Raw genomic sequence first — 21,582 nt, forward strand, 5'->3', positions numbered from 1 at the left:
AACTGGTCAGAGTACCTTTGGAATGAATTAGAGTGGGTTGCCAATTAGAGTGCAAGTCAAGCCATCTCGTCCAACATCAGTGTCTGACCTCACAAATGTGCTTCTGCAAGAATGATCAAAATTTCCAATAAACACAATCCTGAACCATTTGAAAAGCCGTCCCAGAAGAGCTGAAGCTTTTAGAGCTGCAAAGGTTGAGCTGACATCATATTAAACCCTATGGATTAATAATAAAATGTCACTCAAGTTAATATGCGTCTGTGTGAGCGAATATTTTCTGCTTGTCTCAGATCCATAATATATAACTTTGAAATGTCTGTCAAAATGATGCAAATAATGAATCTCAAAAATATCATCAGTCTCTGATTCTTCCAGTATATAACACTCACTTGAATAAATACCCAACATTAGATGGAATGCAGAAAAACAAGGGCACGTGCATTTGTGGATGTGACGCAGTTACTGTGTGACTTAAATACTCGGTAAAGATGGGTCAACTCTGCAGGAAAAGACCATATGTAAACCAGCAATATTACTGCTGCATTTTCTAGCCACCACTGTGCCATCCTACACAAATGTCACACATTTTAAGTATGATAGGTAGTAAATAATGTTTTTAGTGCAAGAATGATAGTAGACACATATTTTACATATATTAGAATATGAACAAAAATCCCCATTAAAGTTTTTTTTTAAGAAAGCCTGGTTGAGGAAATATGTTTTATAGTTTCTGTGCTTCTGTATCTGACCCTCATAGATACAGAAACTCTCCCTCCACCAACACTTTGATCTCACTGTGCAGCATTGTGCTCTGACTCTTAGTCTAACTCTCCCTAACAGTTCTCACTAAGGTAGAGGCAACTCGTCTTAGTCAGAGGTGCCTGCCATCACCTACTCCTGGCCTCCTTATTGCTGTCTCGGAAAAGATGGGCTCCTTTCTGATGAAGTTCATCCATTTTTCATGTTGCTCGCTTCCTGCCTATGTCGCATGCATGCTTCCCGACACATTGGCTAACCATTATAAATATTAGATGTCTGGGGTCTTGTGCTTCCAGAAACATTACCAGACTTGGGCAAACATACAGTGATTCGATTTAAGTTGAACATATATCAGAGGAAAAATGGAGTGAAGATAATCAGTTAGCACAGTGGTTCCCAAACTGTTTTTGCTAGGCCCCCCTTTTGTTTTACAAGAAAAATGTTCCCCCCCCCCCCCCCCGTATCGCGCATGCACAACCACATCCTCCAACCACACCCACCCATATTTTGCTCAATTGCGGTTTCTTTCACACCTCAAAAATGTAGTAAACAATTAAGCAAATACAAGTAACCTGCAATAAATTACAGGTAGTAAGAAAGTAAACTACTAACTCTATTACGTTATGTCCGCACCTACACGGGTATTTTTGAAAACGCAGCTGTTTCGTCCACACGTAAACGGCGTTTCAAATCACCGAAAACGGAGATTTTTTAAAACTCTTTTTTTTCCATTTACGTGTGGACGAGGAATAGAGTTTGTCAAGCAACATTAAAGGTATGTTCCTTTTTTCACGTCACGCTGTGCGCCATGTTGTTGTTTACATGAGATGAATTGCAGAATGGCAGATAGAGACAAAATACTGTTAATCTTACTGTCTTCAGGTTTTACACGCTTACATATAGACATGCAGTTACTGTCCTTCCATTTAGAAAGGCAGAGGCGTCACGGTGTGATTATTTTACTGTATGTGTAATAATATTCAACATTGCTATCAGTGCATTTTTCAAAAAATGTCTCTCTGTGCAAAATGGGTTTAAAAACATAAACAACTGTAGGATACTGTTTGCCCGTGATTTGAACAGCCCAGCGCTGCTCCCCACACAGGGAAAACCAGTTCTGCAGGGGAGACCTACTTTCACACTTGTGCAGGTGAAGCCAAAGGGAAGATATGCTTCACCATATTTTCTAGTCTTTGGCTTAGAATGAAGTGGGTTTGGAAACATATTCAGCGATGCTTCATCTCCTGCTTTGCATTTCTATGGGCACCCTGTGCTAGCAGTGTCCAAGCGTTTTGTTTTTTCTTCCCCCCCTTTTCATACCGCGCCCCCCCTGGGGGTGGGCCCCACACTTTGGGAAGGTCTGAGTTAGCATATTGTTGAATATAGAGCATGTTATAGATTTTCTTTAACATGAATTAAAGCCTAAGTAAATTCAACATGTGTTTGGCTTGTTTAAGTAACCTTTTGACTCAGATAGAAAAACAATACATTAGTGAATTTTTAAAGCTTGACAGATGATTCACTTCCTGGTCTATTTTCTTGTAACTAATATATTGTGAACCTTCCTTTGTCTTAACTTGCCGAGTCATGAACTCTTGTAGCTAAATAATTTGAAACAGCAGCGCTTTGGTGAGAATTATATGCAAATACAAAAACTGTTATGGTGTTTGGAGACAGACAAAGAGATGAAGAATTCACTTAATTAACATAAACATTAAAATTAGCTATGGTAAGTGTTTCACTTTAGAAGAATACTAACATGGTGATTTGCACTGTACTCAGACATCTATGCTTTGGTTGCGCGCACTGGACACTGGGCCTCAAGTGTTTCTTAATCTGTGTGTAATTCATGTGTACAAACACGTCATGCACAAATCTGTTATTTATCAATATTTATTAAAAATGCATTTAAAGAAATAAAAGTACTAAATCGAAAGGTGCAGGTTTTAACCGTTATCCATCCTCCCCTTATCTGAGGCCAGGTTGTGGGGGAAGCCTGATAATCTGAGAAGTCCAGACCTCCCTCTCTCCAGCTACCTCCTCATCTTATCCAGGGGAACACCAAGGCATTCCAAGGTCAGCTGAGAGATATAATCTCTCCAGCGTGTCCTGGGTCTGCCCTGCAGCCTCCTCTCAGTAAGACATGCCAGGATCACCTCACCCAGGAAGCAAAACCTCAACTTGCTCCTTTTGATGTGGAATAGTAGCGGCTCTACTCTGAGTTACTCTCAAACTCTTTGCCCTATTTCTAAGGGAGAGGCCAGCCACTCTTTGGAGAAAGCTTATTTCCACCACTATTTTTAAATAGTTCTCACTCCTAGAAACACTTTGGAATGCTGCACCTCTTCCTTGTTGGACCTCAGACAATTGTATTTATTTTTCTACACTCAGACTTTCTCCTTTTCGCTTGCCTTTGCAGTGCAGGTTTCTTTATTACAGTATTGTCACCAATTTCTCTACTTTAGCTGGAGATAAATGCATTTCCTATAGAAATAATGGGGGTGTGGAACGTAGATCTTATGGCTTAGGCTCGTACACACATTTCATGAATCCAATGGGAATCCTGTGCAAAAACTCAGTTTTTGAGCAGGTTAAGAACATTAGTCAATGTGGCCCATTGGACCAGAAGTCTTGTAGTTTGTTAAGATTCTACTTTGTAACTAAAGTCAGGCTGCAGTGTACTTTTTCATAAAGAAAAGGATAGCAAGCCATATTTTTTTCAGTCATTTTCTAATTGTGATGTGACGAAGAGCAATATGTTAACAGAACCCTGTAGAGACTAAAATGCATTAATACATGGAAATGCTCTAGACCAGCAAACTGCCAGAATCTCTGCTTTAATAGGTTTGCTGATGATCGATTAATTAAGTGCACTTGATTAGCAGCTATTTTCTCTCTTAATTTCCATAGAAGCTGGAACGATGCACATATTTTTTTACAGGATTGCATAGATTCATGTGAACATATTCCCTTTCATGTGGCTGTATATTCATGTCATCAGAGTATGTTTTTGAAGTTGTTGGACCCTTAGTTGATATATTTGTAGAAATGACATGGGAGGTGAGGAGGAAACATGGGATGGGGCATTTTATATATCATGCACATGTTTTTAACTATTTCTAGCCTCTTGCAGATGCAGTACCTTGTTGTCATTCATAGTATGATGACTAAATCATCATAGGTGGCAACCCTAACTCTGTTTTCAAGAACGGCAACATTTTATTCTTTGTTGCCTGTTAGATAAACATCAGAATTACATATTATGATTACTTAGTGTTAGAGTCAAAGGTTTAAGGTCAATATTCGCTTGATGTGGTAAACTTTGTTAAACTAGTACTGAATTTAATTTATAATGAACACTGACCAAAAATTAAAGCAACATAATAACATAAACAATGTGAACTTCAGTTCAATTCAGTTTTACTTGTATAGCATTAATCACAACAGTAGTCACCCCAAGGTGCTCTATTTTGTAAGGTAAAGACCCTCCAATAATACATAATGTTAAAAATGTGATGACATAAGTGAAAAGGGAAAATGTTAAACATCTGTCATAGGTGACAGCTGAGAGGACTAACCTCTTAAAGTCCATCACTGATCATCATTGAAGTCTATTCATTTATGAAATGTTCATCTTCTACTGTTGTTTATTGGGTGGACAACATTGGGTGTGTGTGTGTTCGATGGACACTGACCCCAGAATTGCAAAGGATGCCTTCCATCAGTTCATAAGAAAGCCATATGTTGTGTGCCTCTGTGTGCTGGTGTGATTGTGGTCTTCCTGTGTATACAGAGGCTTTCCAGGAACCCAGAGGTGCTCAGGGTTAATGGATGGACCCCCATGCTTCCATGCTTCCTGCTGACAGCAAGTTAATAACCATAGAATCACAGTCACAAACACACAGTTATACATAGGCAGGTAAGTGGGTAGGCTGAAGGATAGTGGGACACTGTGGCTGCTGATGGGAGAGAGAAATCAAGTAAAAGGAAGGGAGAGTGGTGAGTGACAGTGGTAGCAACACTATTGTTGTTACTCTTTTTGTCTCCATTACCATATATGTCAATATAGGTAGGCAATGAAACTTGGCTGAATTACTTATGAACATGAAATTCTCAAATGAATTGCATTTATTCCATTATATGCTACATTTACTGCAAGTTTTGTAAATAGCGTGATTTTGGTGCATAACATGATGCAGGTTCAGGATTTTTTTTACACTAAATAATGACTGATACTGCAGATGACTAATACTTGACCACTGGTGCATTAAGTAGATATTTTGTTTTTGAATTTATTATCAGGATATTGCATTTTTATACCATGGGGAATATGCAATAATATATGATAAATTATATAATATCAAAACCAATGATAGATAACTAGGGGGACAAAGCCACCTGGATCTCACCCATTGGTTACTGACCATTGCTAAACTGTATGGATACAAACTCATACAGAACTATAGACTGATAAAAACAAAAAAACACTCCCAAAACTGAAGCAGAACTTGAGTACAAGACCTCTGAAGTGTATCAGAAGCTACATAGTTGAGCAGATGTCTGACAGAAAGATCGGTGCTAATGGTTTTAATTATCAGACATCACCCCATTGACACAGATACTCAAACACCCATTCTCGTAAGACAGAGACATTTCAATGGTGTGCTGTAATCTGTTTCTCCGTGTCTTTCTTCCTCTCTTTCACTTAAATGTCATTTGCATTATGTCAGCATTAAAATCAGGTCTTAGGGAATGTGACATTAGTGATGATAAATGAGTTACATGTATCATTAATCACTCAGCTGAAAGGTGTGAAGAGAGACTGAGAAAGAGGCAGCGAGAAAGATGAACGAGAGCGACAGTTCTTTCTTGTGTTCCTTTGTCCTAGGTTTGATTTTCAAGCCAGGGTGGGGATGATTTACGCTTGGACATACTGAAAAACCTACAATCAAAATGACAAAGTCAAATTAGTGTGAAGCTTCCAGCACCCAGGGAATAATTGCATTCAATCATGAATTCCATTGTGTTGTCTGTTGAAAATCACTGGCAGTAATTATGCTCTCAGCATCAGCACACTGAGCCAATTAGTCATTTCAGCATCAACGGCCTACATGTGCGTCTACATCTGCCTTTGGCTTATACTACATTGCGTCTTGCTGCTGAGTGTCTTTGATGGAGTGGTTAGCATTTTTATCTCTGATTGCTCAGACACTCAGCAAAACAGTATTAACTACAGAGCTTTATGTCATGACTACATTTCCAGTTTGTCTACTTATATCTTTTTTTTTTTTGTCTGCTTATATCGAGAATTTATATTGTGATTAAAATACTCTCAAAAATCATGTGTTTCGATGGACATCATGATTGTGCTCTTTAGTGATGGTCATCTTGTCATTTTACGTCACATTTACTGTCTAAGGACAGCGCTACCTAGCAGTCTCTGCTTATGAGAGTGATTGATAGGGCTTAAAAAAATGCCCTTTTATGTTGGTGGAATCAAAAATGATATGGAGACATGACATTTGGTTGTTTAAGAAGAGAGGGACGTTTTAGGAGAGAGAGAGAGAAAGACAGCAGAAAAAGAGAGAGAGCGAGTTTTGAGATGTGAGAGATTTGTGACGTTTAGCATGTTTGGAGTGTGTAGTTAATGTGTTGTCTTGTGTAGTTAGTGTGTAGTGTTGTGGACAGTGTTGTGTGTCAGAACAATGAGGTGACTGCTGTCTCCAGGTAGAAACAGGAGTGATACACCTGCCGCTGTCAGACCTGCAGGGATCAGGCTGTGATGTTCTCCTTTATAGTGGACAGAAATATTTGGAGTGGCACGAATAATTTGTGTGGCATCTTATTGAATGCAGAACAGCTGATTGTTCTGTAAATAGTTTGCAATGGTTATTTTAAAAAAGGGGTAAAAGGTAAATGGCTGCAAATAACTTTGTTGTTTGCAAAACTTGTGCATATGATTTTAAAATTGACAATTTATATTTGCATTTAAAGTTATGAAATATGATTCATTAAACATGTTTGTGGTTGTTACAGTACAAAATAAAACTTTTTTTACTCAGATTTTATTTTTTTTGTCTGATTTTAGATCAATTGTGTCAATACAGTATGTCAAAATGAAAACATAACTTTAAATCCAGACACGTGAGGTTGTGCTGAAAAGGATGATACCAAACAAGGCAAATAAACAGTTTTTAAAGGTGAAATGTGGAGGGAAAATCAAAAGTAGTTAAAAATGGCCAATTATAACCTGGACCCCAGAGGGTTAAACATTATTTAAAGTAACGCAATAGTTAATAGGAGTTGAAAATAGGAGATGAAAATAAAAAGAAGTGATAACAGAAGTCTTTCAGCCGTATTTGAATTCTAAATATGATGACTCAGCTGTGCTGCTCATAATGTAGGAGGGGGTTGACGGTGACCACAGACATACATCGGCACAGACCTAAACCTATCTGACACCTAATTAGCTCATTCTTCCACAGGGACTGTGTGTGTATAAAATGAAAAACACAATAAACACCACATACAGTATGTCACCCAGGTGTGCTTTAGAACAGTAACCTGTTAAACCTTTATTGATTTACCTTTTCAAAACTTGCGTTCAGATTTTATGGCATGAGTGCAGGAGGATTACATAAACATCATGTTATATCAGAGTAATAATGTGACTATTGATCCCTGAAGGAAAATGCTATTTCCACTCAGTCTCCTATAGTGAGAACATGAGATTGGCTCAAAGGTCATACTGTTGTCAGTGGAAGAAATTCAGTGATAAATTCAGTTTGTCATAGATACATACATACAAAATCATTTATACATCTGTGAAATTCTGTTAAAGTACCATTCAACATATGTAAAACTGAAATTGTTCAGTGAAAAATGTAATAAATACATGAAAACTGCTACTCTCTATAAAAGAAATGCTCCTTTCCCCGAGAAGCAGGAGTCTATTACAACTTCACCAGTTTGTCGCTGACTTGCCTTATATACACCTTCCCTTCAATTCAATTTTTCAATTTAATTTAATTTATATAGTGCCAAATCACCAAGGAAGAAGACCTTACATTAAGTTCCAACTCCAACCAGTTAAGAGTTTCAGCAGGGTTCTTGTGGACTCCTCCAGGCTGAGCTGTGGATTATTTTTTCAGGCTTCTTCTAGCTGGCCAATGGGCCAGTAAATGAAATTAAGAAAAGCATGTAGACGAAGGAAACGCGTCATTGTCCTCTCAGTAGGGAAGCAGCAAACGGCTAAATGAGGAACTGAGATAAGCAGTGTTATATTTATCACTTATATTAGATATTCATAAATGCTTGCAGGCATATAGTATGATCAAGAACGATACCATTAACAAAAAAGTAACCATTTCAAAACTTGCTTCAAAATGCTGATGGCTCAACTAGTGCCCTTTTACACCTAATTGGAAAATTTACTGAACACTGCATTATTATTTAAGTTGCTTTAGTCTACCCACAATGCATACCTGCAAGCCACTTTAGATGACAGAATGACACTGCTCACATCCACAGGGTACAAGGGCTCACTTTGATTCTGACAGATGTCCCAACAAAACCTAAAACCTGCAAAGTGACTGAGTTCTTTAAGTGACCTTTCAGCATAGCAGAGTCAAGACGGGGTAAGCTGCTCTCCACCTCAGGTGCCACAGTATGAGGGACAGAAACCATTGGTATGTGGACCTAAAGGGTGAGTTTTCCATGGGCAGTAGTCCCAACACGGTAAATGCTTGGCACACAGCATATAATACATTACACTGTAACTCTTTACACCCAACGCTGTTCACAGGGCATCAGTCTCCATCTTTCCCAGCTGTCACTTCTCCCAGCAGATCACTTCACCAGGTAATTTTACCACTGTAGTTGCAACTGAATGTAATTACCCCTTAATTGTAGATTAGAGCACATGCTCCCTCTCCCTCCATCCACCACTAACCTTGAAGATCAGAAATATGCTGAGAGTGCCTCCTGGCACTCCAGGTCTCATTAGCTAATTGAAATGGCCCTGCCTAGGAGGGGAGCAATATGTTGGCTTAACAAGAAAGCCATTTAGGAGTGATCTGAAGACAGTGACCATCACTCAGAGGAACTAAGGTGAATGTATAAGACTTTTGTCTCTGGAAAAATATTGCAGATGCAGCTGATGGTATTCATCTTCCATTCATATACCACTACCGACACATTCAAAGTTTTAGCAATTTGAAAGTGATGGTGGACTGCTGTTTCTCTTTACTTAGAATTCAAAAAAAGAAGGCAAGAAATTCCACAAATGAACCCTTACAAGACACACCTGTGAAGTGAAAACCATTTTAGGTGAGAGAAGACAAAAGGTTTGCAGCACTGTCAAAAAAGCAAAAAGGGTGGCTACTTTCAGGAACCTAAAACATAAGATGGCAGCATGGTGGCCAGTGTTGGGAAGGTTACTTTTAAAATGTATTCCATTACACAATACAGAATACATGCCCCAAAATGTATTCTGTAACGTATTCCGTTACGTTACTCAATGACAGTAACGTATTCTGAATACTTTGGATTACTTAATATATTATCATGCTTTTTACAACAACGTGAATGTACTATTGCTGTGTGATTTATTACTGTTACTGAAGGTCCGCGGCTCCGAACCCGTAGTAAAGGGACCTCTGACTAATACGGCGAGTTCCGTGTCGGGCTCGTAGCCGAAAAATAGCTTTACTTTGTTGTGTGGGTCAACTTTGCTTGCGAGAGACAAAGAGAGGCGTTGAAAGGCTGCTCCAACGGAACTTATTGTTTTCAGAGGAAAACACGAACACGGTGTACAGTCGAGTCTTAATAGCTTACTTACAACTGGGCTCGTCAGGCACTCTTCTTGGCTGCAGTGGTTATTATTATATTTAGGAGAGTGACGAAGAATTAGAGGCACAAGAAGACAAGGTTAAGCATGAGGAATAATCACAAGGAACAAGGAACATGGAGGCCTAGTTACCACCAGAAGGTAGCTGACTAACTGGCGAAAAGTGAAGGTCTGTACTGGTCTTAGTGGCTAAGTTGATTAGCCGCCTATGGATTATTGGTGAGGAACCCACAAGGGTGGACACAGGACAACACAGTTTCCAGATGGAAAACCACCAGACACTCGCTCGGACCATCACAGTCACTGCTACCTGTTACGCTTATCACTAATTCTAATGTTTTAACCAGGTCATATTGTGGAAACCATTACCACCCACTGACATAAGAGAAAGTACTCTACTGGTCGTTGCATTAAAAGCATGATGTTCAATTTGAAGTTACTCTTCAAGACCAGTTAAGTGAAATGAAATAATTTCTCACAACACACTAGTGTTCCGTCTTATGTATTCAACTGTCTCTGATTTGCATAAAAATGTAATGGTGACTATTCGGACTTATCTGTTAAACTTCTTACTGTTGCTTTTTTAAATGTGCTTCTTATTACTGAATAATAATAATAATAATAATAATAATAATAATAATAAGATAATATTTTGTACAACCACAATAGATTGGAAACAAAACCATCAAGCTGAACTAAAGGTCAGTTAAAATATAACATAAAATTCACATTCACAGGCATTGCAGTATCCATTCAGCCATCTTTGCTTAGCCTCTCGATTTTCATGAATTTAAAACAACTAAACGAGTGACCAATAAGGATTTTAGCCAGTTGTATCATGAGTGTTTGTTAGCTAAGCAAAGGTTTGGATTTGGTTCCAAGTGTTGAATTTGGTTCGCTTGAACCATTTTCTGTTCTGTGACTGTAATTTGTGTTTTTGAAGATCAAAACCTTTTTTTTACTCAGAAGATATCAGTGAATGCTGTTTTGTTAATGCCACTAATAATAAAACTCATTTATTTATAATATGTCCTTTGGTAATGGAGCTTGATGCTCCATGGTAAGGCATTAGTGAGAGACAGATTTTTCAGTGTGAAAACTTCCTGTTGCAAAAGTATCGATTTTTCCCAAACCATGATTCAAAAACAATTTTCTTAAACCTCATAGTAGACATGTGTGACTAAATCTTATTAGCAACTTCAAAGATCCCAACAGAACACAGACTATTGATAATTTCTGCAAACCTGTGGCATGTCCACACAATTATCATTAAAAATGGATGTTTTTTTCTGAAATCCTGTCAAGCACAGTGTGATGGTGGCAACATGCTACTAACCTGATGATGAGAAACAGGGGGTGGTGGATTTTTCAAAGATGATAAATGAGAGGAAGGAGAAAGACAAGATTGAGGAGGATGGATTAAAGGGGATTCTCTGTGGGTCCTCTGTTCAGTGTAAGATATCATCTTTAGCTCACTTTTAATCAAACCAATTACCAGTGGAATATTAGCATTCTATAGTTTTGCATTGTGCAGAAGAAATATTAATGGAAAAACAGATTAAATAGCAGAGGGATTTAATTAGTGATATTTTCAGCATTATGCACACCAAAACAACTCTAACTCAAGGATACTCAGAATTTTGAACTTTCATTATGCAAAAATCTAAAGTCTACAAGGAAAAAGATTTATAAACAATGCTGCTATTTACCATTTGCTGCATATGTAAGCAAACTTTTAATGGTCTGAATAGAAAAGCATTATATACAGTGGGGCAAAAAAGTATTTAGTCAGCCACCGATTGTGCAAGTTCCCCCACCTAAAATGATGACAGAGGTCAGTAATTTGCACCAGAGGTACACTTCAACTGTGAGAGACAGAATGTGAAAAAAAAATCCATGAATCCACATGGTAGGATTTGTAAAGAATTTATTCGTAAATCAGGGTGGAAAATAAGTATTTGGTCAATAACAAAAATACAACTCAATACTTTGTAACATAACCTTTGTTGGCAATAACAGAGGTCAAACGTTTACTATAGGTCTTTACCAGGTTTGCACACACAGTAGCTGGTATTTTGGCCCATTCCTCCATGCAGATCTTCTCGAGAGCAGTGATGTTTTGGGGCTGTTGCCGAGCAACACGGACTTTCAACTCCCGCCACAGATTTTCTATGGGGTTGAGGTCTGGAGACTGGCTAGGCCACTCCAGGACTTTCAAATGCTTCTTACGGAGCCACTCCTTTGTTGCCCGGGCGGTGTGTTTTGGATCATTGTCATGTTGGAAGACCCAGCCTCGTTTCATCTTCAAAGTTCTCACTGATGGAAGGAGGTTTTGGCTCAAAATCTCACGATACATGGCCCCATTCATTCTGTCCTTAACACGGATCAGTCGTCCTGTCCCCTTGGCAGAAAAACAGCCCCATAGCATGATGTTTCCACCCCCATGCTTCACAGTAGGTATGGTGTTCTTGGGATGCAACTCAGTATTCTTCTTCCTCCAAACACGACGAGTTGAGTTTATACCAAAAAGTTCTACTTTGGTTCCATCTGACCACATGACATTCTCCCAATCCTCTGCTGTATCATCCATGTGCTCTCTGGCAAACTTCAGACGGGCCTGGACATGCACTGGCTTCAGCAGCGGAACACGTCTGGCACTGCGGGATTTGATTCCCTGCCGTTGTAGTGTGTTACTGATGGTGACCTTTGTTACTTTGGTCCCAGCTCTCTGCAGGTCATTCACCAGGTCCCCCCGTGTGGTTCTGGGATCTTTGCTCACCGTTCTCATGATCATTTTGACCCCACGGGATGAGATCTTGCGTGGAGCCCCAGATCGAGGGAGATTATCAGTGGTCTTGTATGTCTTCCATTTTCTGATGATTGCTCCCACAGTTGATTTTTTCACACCAAGCTGCTTGCCTATTGTAGATTCACTCTTCCCAGTCTGGTGGAGGTCTACAATACTTTTCCTGGTGTCCTTCGAAAGCTCTTTGGTCTTGGCCATGGCGGAGTTTGGAGTCTGACTGTTTGAGGCTGTGGACAGGTGTCTTTTATACAGATGATGAGTTCAAACAGGTGCCATTCATACAGGTAACGAGTGGGGGACAGAAAAGCTTCTTACAGAAGACGTTACAGGTCTGTGAGAGCCAGAGATTTTCCTTGTTTGAGGTGACCAAATACTTATTTTCCACCCTGATTTACGAATAAATTCTTTACAAATCCTACCATGTGAATTCATGGATTTTTTTTTCACATTCTGTCTCTCACAGTTGAAGTGTACCTCTGGTGCAAATTACTGACCTCTGTCATCATTTTAAGTGGGGGAACTTGCACAATCGGTGGCTGACTAAATACTTTTTTGCCCCACTGTAAGAACCAGTCCATTTATATTGTTTCAATGTGCTAAACACAGACACCTAGACCATCTTTTCCTACATAGAAGCTTTAATTGTGACAAAACAGTTTTGTCTGATTAATTATCTGCATGTCCAACTTGCCTTTCATGGCACTCTAAAATGATTTTATCCAAGTGCCTGCTGGATTGGGAAATCCACGGGGGAAATACAGCACAATTACAGTCTTGCAGTTTAAGAGAAGCTTCCTCTCATCTGGTCATTCACACACACATATTTAACACATTTTATAAATGTCTGTGTAAATGAGTTCAGTTTAAAATGTGTGTCACTATGCCTCACACCTTGTGGATGTCAGTGAGACGCCACTAATTTTCAAAATTTGATGTCCTTAAATGAGACTGGGTTGGAACATGTCAACTTTATGTGAAGAGAAAAAGCAGACAAGACACAAAGACTTGTGGTAGTAGTAAACTTAATTTAAATTAGGTAGGAAAAGGTCGGCACTTGATGAAAAAAATATGTATAAAGTACGACAGTGCTCGTCACCATTTTCACTGGCGTTTTCCAATTCATTCCAGGCCAGCTGTTAATGTGTCTTTATCGATCATCCAACCATTTCCAAAACATCACATCATGATTTCATGTCTTTTATTGAAATTAAATTCAATATTTGAAACTATAGTACACTTTCATGTTAATAGTTTACAGACAACAGATAATGTCTCCAGCCAAATGTGGATGTAAGTTATGCTTAGGAGGACTAAAATGGACTGGGAATGTTGCCTGGAGGGAAATACTGAATGTAACTGTGTTTGTTTTTATAAACACTTCGATGTGGGCAATGATGACAACAACAACAAAAAAAATACAGACTTGATATTTAAGTTTCTACAAATACATTTTGTTCAAATGAATTGAAACTACGGCTGCCTTGAGGGGAAGTAGATACATCACGAAGGAAGGATTTAATAACTGGTAAACACAGTGGCTTGTCTGCATTCTTTTAGCATTTCTTTACCATGTGGCTTCTTCTAGTCTAGAAGCTTGTGCTTAAAGTGCTGCTTTATAGTATTTTTCTGGAATTTATGACACTGATTCCCCAGACGTTTAGCATAGAATGATATCTATAGCCTCCATTTATTAGATTTTGTAAGTCAAAGTTCTGGAAACTGAAACAGCATCAGCACATTACAGTATGAATAAGTCCTCGGGCAAAAATTGTATATGCAGACCAGAAGACAGATTCAGATTTAATGTGCATTTAAGATACATATTAATGTAAATGTTACAATGTTAAACATCCTGTGGATGTGGTCATAATGCAAGACAAATGGCTTGCAAATAGCTTTGTTTGCGTGGGAGACATCATTTAGCATTTAGCTTTGTGTCTGTTTGTGCATGTATGAATTGAAATCAATGTTTGGTTTATCCCTACACAGCTTTACTCTGAAAGTTACATTTTTAAGCAAATGCAATGGCTATGTTTGCTCGATAAGGGTGTCTGTATGCATTTATGCTAATGTATGCATATGCATAAATGTTTTTCTGAGTATGCTCATATAATAAGTCATCATACGCTAACCTCATAGCATGTTTAGCTGAGTCCCCGGGGTGGGGGGAGGTTTCCTCTGACTAACATGCTGCCATGGTGGATTGGTCAGGAGGAGACAGAGGATGAATATTTCACTTTGCTTAGCTGTTAATATTGCTAAAGACAAGTCCCTTTCCTGTGTACTATTTAAGATTCAGCACATGTGAGGAGATGCATTGAATATTATCAGCGGCTATTGTCATAATTTGTGAGTTTCATATTTTGAATTCATTCCATAGCCTTCCCCACTACTCCTTAATGTCAAGATGCTATGTGTCTGTGGTATTTGTCACTCTATAAGTGCTTCTTTCTTGCATCTTGTCTTTAGTTTTGCTTTCTATTTGTCATTTTCCCTGATTGCATTCACCTGTGCCTCATTTTCCCAGCTGTGTTCATTTAACGGATTGCTGTGTGTGTATAAATATTTCTTTGTTGCATTATCTGTTATCCTTTACAGCGTGTTTCCCTTTTTTATGGTCTCCTGCATTCTGCTGGATTTTCCACATGCTGTGTCATTATTTCTGTACACATGCTGTGTAGATCACATATTGCACATTATAGTTTGCCTCATCTCATGTGAGTTTTACCTGAAGACTTACATTGAATGGTAAATGGCCTGTATTTATATAGCGCTTTACTAGTCCCTAAGGACCCCAAAGCGCTTTACATATCCAGTCATCCACCCATTCACACACACATTCACACACTGGTGATGGCAAGCTACGTTGTAACCACAGCCACCCTGTACATTAAACTTGTCTTCCTGAGATGAAACAAAACAGCCTTTCCAAACCAAATGTGGCTTCCCTCTGCTGTAGCTCCGATTAAAGGAACAGGACTGTCCAGTCAGGTCTGGAGTCAGCTGCCCCCTGGTGTCACTGTATATTATTGCAGAACTGAACACAGCACCTCCATCTGAGAGGGACAAAGATCTGAGATGTTGCACAGGGACTTAGGATGAAAACGTAAACATATTGGGATGTGAACATCAAATATGAGTGAATTTCATACTCATCGTGCAAGTGTTTGACCTAAACATGATTTATTATACATCAAGAGAGCCAATCCTGGTATATGAGTTATCAGAAGCTCCCACAGGCACAGAACAGCTTCTCTGATATATAAGCATCTTGCTCTATAACTCCACTCTCTTATCTTGATCAGATTTTCTATCTGTACGTGTGTGTGTGCGTGTGTGTGTGTGTGTGTGTGTGTGTGTGTGTGTGTGTGTGTGCGTGTGTGTGTGTGTGTGTGTGGTGGTGGTGGTGGTGGGAGGGGGCATACTAAATTTGAATGTAAACGCGAAATAGTGATTCTGGTCCTACTTCATAATGCCAGCTTCACCGATCAATAAATCATTTTCAGATACTGCTGATCGGGACCACAGCTGTTGGTAGCTCTGAGGGTATGACCACATCTGTATGTGTGTACCATAGTATCAGATTTATACAGTATAGTACGGTGGAAAATGTTTTAATGAGAGAACATCTTTGTGGACAGACCGTGTGTGTGTGTGTGTGTGTGTGTCTCCCCTTCCATCTGTCTTTCTGTCTCATTGTACGATGTGCATACTATACTGGTGCATACAGTCACGTTAATCTTCTCTTGGGGTTCATCTCTATCTGTTTATCTGACTTTGAACTGTGTCTCTGTGTGTCTGTAGGTTTGTGTATGTCTTTGTTTGTAGCACCCTACCCTCTGTCTAATGGGGGCTGGGGGTGGGGTGATCTGCTGCAGAGCTGAAGGAATGGAGTCAGCTTCACTGTTCTCCTCTCTTCTCCTTTTGTCTTTATTTTCATCTACCAGTCTCTTCTTCTTTGTCCTCTTCTTTTATCATTTTCTTCTGTTCTTCTTCCTTTCTTCTTTTTTCTACTCTTTTGTGTTTTCATTTGTCCATTTACTTTTCAGTTCTTCACTTTTTCCTTTCTTGTTTGTCCTCTTCTGATTTTTCCTCTCATCTCTCACTATCCCCGCCGTGTAATATCCACCCTGATCTGTCCTCTTGTCTTTATTATATATTCACTCTTTTTGTCCTCTTTGCTTTTGTCCTTATGTTTGTTATTTAATCCCTGATTCTCCTCTTCTTGGGGTTGCCCTCTTTTGTTTTTTGCTCTTTTTATCCATGTTGAATTCAGTTTTTTCCAATGCTCTCTTCTTATTCACTTTCCCCTCATCCTCCTATTGAGACCCCTCTTACCTTCTTCTTACTTCTACTTTCTCCCTTCTTCTCCTCTTTTCCATCTCGCTCTGATTTTTCTCTTTACTCATGCTCTTTACATATCTCCTCTTTTTTTTTTTTTACCTCTGTTATCACTTTTCTTTTCTCTCCTCTCCTCTATTGTCCTCTCCTCTCCTCTCCTGTCCTCTGGCTGAGCTATTGTCTTTGTAATACATTTCGACAGTGACATTAATGAAAGCACTGTGCATTTAACGACCGATATCTCCGGAAATTCCTCAGCATTCTTTGTCATTGCTCACACTGACAGCCACACATGCATACACATCTGAAATAATACACTCAACTGGCCGCTCACATAAACATAATCAGTGCAGGAAATAGCAGGTCTATAAACCTGTAAACATGGTGACTAAGTGTGTGTTAAGTTTTTAAATATGATTTTTTTGTGCAAGTGTGTTTGACATCATTAAAAGACAAGTGTCATTTACAGGTGTAATTTAATTCAGCGTGACCAATACTTGGCTGTGTGTGTGCTATGATAGGACACAAGTGTGACCATCACAACAAAGGAGGGTGGGAACTGCTAAGCTAAAACGATATGGTGAGAAAGAGTATGTGGGCAGAAGAGAGCAACTAGGTATGAATTGTTAGGTGAAGGAAAAGTTTATTAAGAGGATGAAATAGAGGGAGGGATAGGGACAAGTTGAGGAGCAGCTTGGGAAAAAGAAAGTGAGAGGGTACACAAAAAAAACAAAGTAAAGATGGAATAAAGGAGAAAAGACATTAACAGAATATTAGCAGTGTTGTGGTAGAGACGAGCCATGGGATGACCCTGACTTCATTAGCTACACATTAAAATATTAGATATAGAGAAAATAAAATAAAACACAAAGTTACCATCATTTTATAAAATCCGCATGGTCCTGTCATTTGGAATGCTTCAGTGACCTATATTTAAATTTCAAGTAGTGAAATAACAGACTATATCTGTATGCTATAAGTTCTAATTCCACTTTTATTACCCTTAATAAATAAAAGGTTTCTTTCCAAACCCATTAGTTGGTGGCTTCCTAAAAACTAACATCATGTTGTACTTAGGAAGTCTCAAAACTCGTGACTAAGACCAACAACTCATCAGGGATCTGTTTACTGAGATCAAAGAAGCTGAAATAGGTTTGTTCATAGACTTCTGGCCATGCACGTTGACTTCTGTAAACCATTAGAGGAGCCCCCCACTAGCCATTAGAAAGACTGCAGGCTTAAGGAAAGTCTACATTGGCTGCACTTTTCACACCCAGAAGCTCCCTCCATCTTTTCTATACACAGCATGGAGGAAACCATAGCTTCCTTTCTTGTGCGGTAAAGGTGAAATATTTGTAGAAACCACGTCATTAACAAAGATCTGGTGAATGACCAATAAAAACTCACCAAACTGGTGAATAAAAACAATACAAAGGGAACTTGGAGCCATTAAGATTTTTTTAAAATGTATTGTACCCATGTACAGTATACTACAGCATACTCCCCAAAAAATTTGTGCAAGCTGCTATTATTAACTATAGTTTTATTTTCAAGTTAGGTGATCTCTGTGGGAATAAGTGTTTGAAAAAAAAATGGACTGGTGTTTTCAACACTCACAGTGGATGCACTTGAGGTTCAGTATCTTGCACAAAAATACTCTGACACACGCACAGAAGAATCGATGCATTAATCATCCGATTTGTAGGTGGACTGCTCTACCAGCACATCCCTGGATGCCCCAAACGTTGCCAATAATTTTAAAAGAATGTTCAGTTAGTTGAAAGATTTATTGGCTGCATAATAATGGATAGTATAAGAGCAGCTCCTTAAAGCTAATTTGTTCATACTCTGCTTTAGAGTACCAACACGTCTTCAGTGTTTTAATTCTACTTCACCAAGATCTCAGTAAGAAGCCCTGTTTATAGACGATACCATGTTTTCTTGCTCTTTCTTCAGTAATGTTAGTCATCTTTTTCATGCATATGTGCAGCATGATAAACCAACCTTTTAAAAATGCTCAGAGGTTGTCTGTACAGTGCATGCATACGCTCTGCTGTAGCTATTTATGCTGTAGCTACACATTGATATGTTCATGTGTCGTGTACGTGTTTAGTTTTCTTTAGTGTTTTGTATGCTAGCACTAAAAGACTACAACTTAACATGTATGTATTTATGTGCCTTAAGAAGCAGCTATTTTTCTGTGTGTGTGTATGTGTCACACGGTGGCATGTGAAGTTTTGACCCAAGTATGAACTCATCACTGACATTTACAAGGCCTTTATGCTGCTGTCTGTGTTTGTTTCTCTGTGTATGTGTGTGTGTACACATTCCCTGGAGGGCACACACATGAAAGCACACATACGCACTTGGATCCATCAGTCTAGATGGGTGGATTGCAGAAATTGAAAAGAAAAACCATGCCTCTTGTTGTCGGGCTCAGCAAGTCTTCAGAAATGTTGGTTGTAGTCTTATAACAATGTTTTTCTCTTTTTTCAGTTTTTTGGCAGTAGTAAATTATTTTCCAAATTATAATCACTATGCAAATGAAAAATTAGAACTAAAATTATCCTTATGTTGATGTCTGATTGTTTCCAGGCAAGAACAATGATAAAGGCTTTTATTTCTCTGTCTCAGGTGTGGAGGCAGAACTTCTCTCTGAAGCAGCACCTGTGATTGTTTGGAGACTCATCGAGAACGTCGAGAAACATGGTGAGAGAAAAAGCAACATCACTGTGTACTAAATATATTTATTACCAGGTAACTACACACAATGCCATCATTATTTTGATATTTTTTATATATAATATATATATATATATATATATATATATATATATATATATATATATATATATATATATATATATTAGGGGTGCAACGATACACAAAATTCACGGTTCGGTTCGATACTTTGGTGTCACGGTTCGATATTTTTTCGATACAAAAAAAATGTTCATGCCTTTTTAATTTGTCATTTATTAAAATTATAAATATATATTTTAACTCAAAAGTACAGTTTTGAGTTGCGTGTTTTTTATTTTGACAGCGAATGCGCACCTGCGGACCACTTATGTGCAGCCCTGGTTATATAGCTCGTCATATTGCAGCCACAGAAATTATTTTGTCCATGAAACCATAAAGCTGCACTTTCTTTTTGCCTTATAGTCTGATTTGTCATAACTTTTCCGTTTTGTGGTAAGCTTTTCTTTGGCTGTCACTTCTTCACCCTGACCTGTCTTATTTGGCTCAGCAGAACTAAAATATATATCCTGCTGCTTTTACACACGCACTCACATAAGCTCAGCGATTCTCTGCGCAATCAACCTCTCACATGTTTAAGCTTGCTGCGGGAGATTTCACTTGTCATGTTTGCATAGTAAGCTAACGATTAATAAGACGATGTCAGAGGAATTGGTGCACAAATTATCATCACTCACAGATCAGTGCTGTCGCTCTCTATACACAGTTCGCACGATTGCAAAGTGAAAGCAAAAAAACAAGCGCAAATTCAAACGCGATTTCAATATGTCACATATTGACAGTGGCTCACCGATGCCAATGACATAATTACCCAGCTACATTTCTGAAAGAATGCAAAAGCATTGACATATATTTTTACTTCCTACAATAGCCCGACGGGCAGGGCAGAGATAGATTTTGGTAGCCCGACTGAAAAAATCGCTAGCTCCAGGACGTCGGGCTAGCGATATTGCGAGCCCTGTATCTGATTGAGGAATCACTCATCTTTGGAAAAGAGAGTTTATTACAGAGAAATGCCTCTTTCCAAAATAAAAGCTATACTATCCGCTTCTTCTGGGCTATATTCTCAGCAGCATAAGGAGAATCATGTGCTAACAGCTGTCTAAATGACTCGGCTAACGTTAGTAGCATGCTTGTTGTTTTGGTCTTTGCACTAGGATGATGTCGGCGTAAATGTGCAGTCATATTCATTGTGTTCCCGCTAGTGCTTTCAGGTTAATCTCGTTGAAATGACCTTAACGCCACAACACGGCAAATCTCCGTTAACGAGCTACCGCCGATCGCCCCGTGTGTGGGGCTAGACGGCCAACACGTTAACGAGCTAACTGCGCTAACACACTAGTTCCCACCCATGTAATTGAGCATTGCATGGCACATCCAACATACTGTTTTACTTTAGTCCATGACTCGCTTACCTTCAGGGTCATACGTCACATGAAAACCAAAATAATTCCAAACGCCAGATCTGAATGAGGGTGGGGGAGGTCCATCTTGCAAGGAGAGCTTAACTTCTGTCTCGCTAGCTTGCCCTGCGCTCTTCCTCCTGACTATGCTGTCTGTGTTGAGCGCTCAGTGGATCTGCGCTCGACAGTGCAGCCTAGGCGGAGTAGTCGAACGCAGATTCACTGAGCGCTCAACACAGACAGCATCGTCGGAAGGAAAGTTGATAAAATAAATTACAAATGTTGTATTGTTCGATACATATGCGTACCGAACCGAAAGCACTGTATCGAACGGTTCAATATCGATACGAATATCGTTGCACCCCTAATATATATATATATATATATAATTATTATGGTAATTGCTCTTTCTTAATTATATATATTAAATAAAGAAGAAAGTACAATAAGTCTAATAAGTCTAATTTTTACAGAGGAGTTCACATTTTGCAAAATGTACACCTAACTAAGACTCACTGCTGCACAAATTCATAACTCAGCATGTGACCACTGAGTACATTTCTGCATGTGTACATTTCTGCTTCTGGGCTACAAATCCAACATGATGATTAGTGAGCTTTAAATATGCTCCGAGCCTTATTTTCAAATGAGAGCCAGGCTGGTTT

At 38.9% G+C, this 21,582-nt stretch overlaps 1 protein-coding gene across 1 annotated transcript in view; it reads left to right on the forward strand.

Annotated features, from left to right (window-relative positions):
• The window catches only part of LOC146649471 (phosphatidylinositol 3-kinase regulatory subunit alpha-like), a 103,872-nt gene that overhangs the window by 50,269 nt on the left and 32,021 nt on the right, over positions 1-21,582 (forward strand). Inside the window, exon 3 of the mRNA XM_085386099.1 lies at positions 19,389-19,463. Coding sequence (XP_085242225.1) covers positions 19,389-19,463 — 75 coding nt within the window. The remainder of the gene's footprint in view (positions 1-19,388; positions 19,464-21,582) is intronic.

The sequence above is a fragment of the Rhamphochromis longiceps genome, linkage group LG17 (genome assembly GCF_057381845.1).
Source record: "Rhamphochromis longiceps isolate RC_006_pf linkage group LG17, R_longiceps_female_GT1.1, whole genome shotgun sequence".
NCBI classification, from domain to species: domain Eukaryota; kingdom Metazoa; phylum Chordata; class Actinopteri; order Cichliformes; family Cichlidae; genus Rhamphochromis; species Rhamphochromis longiceps.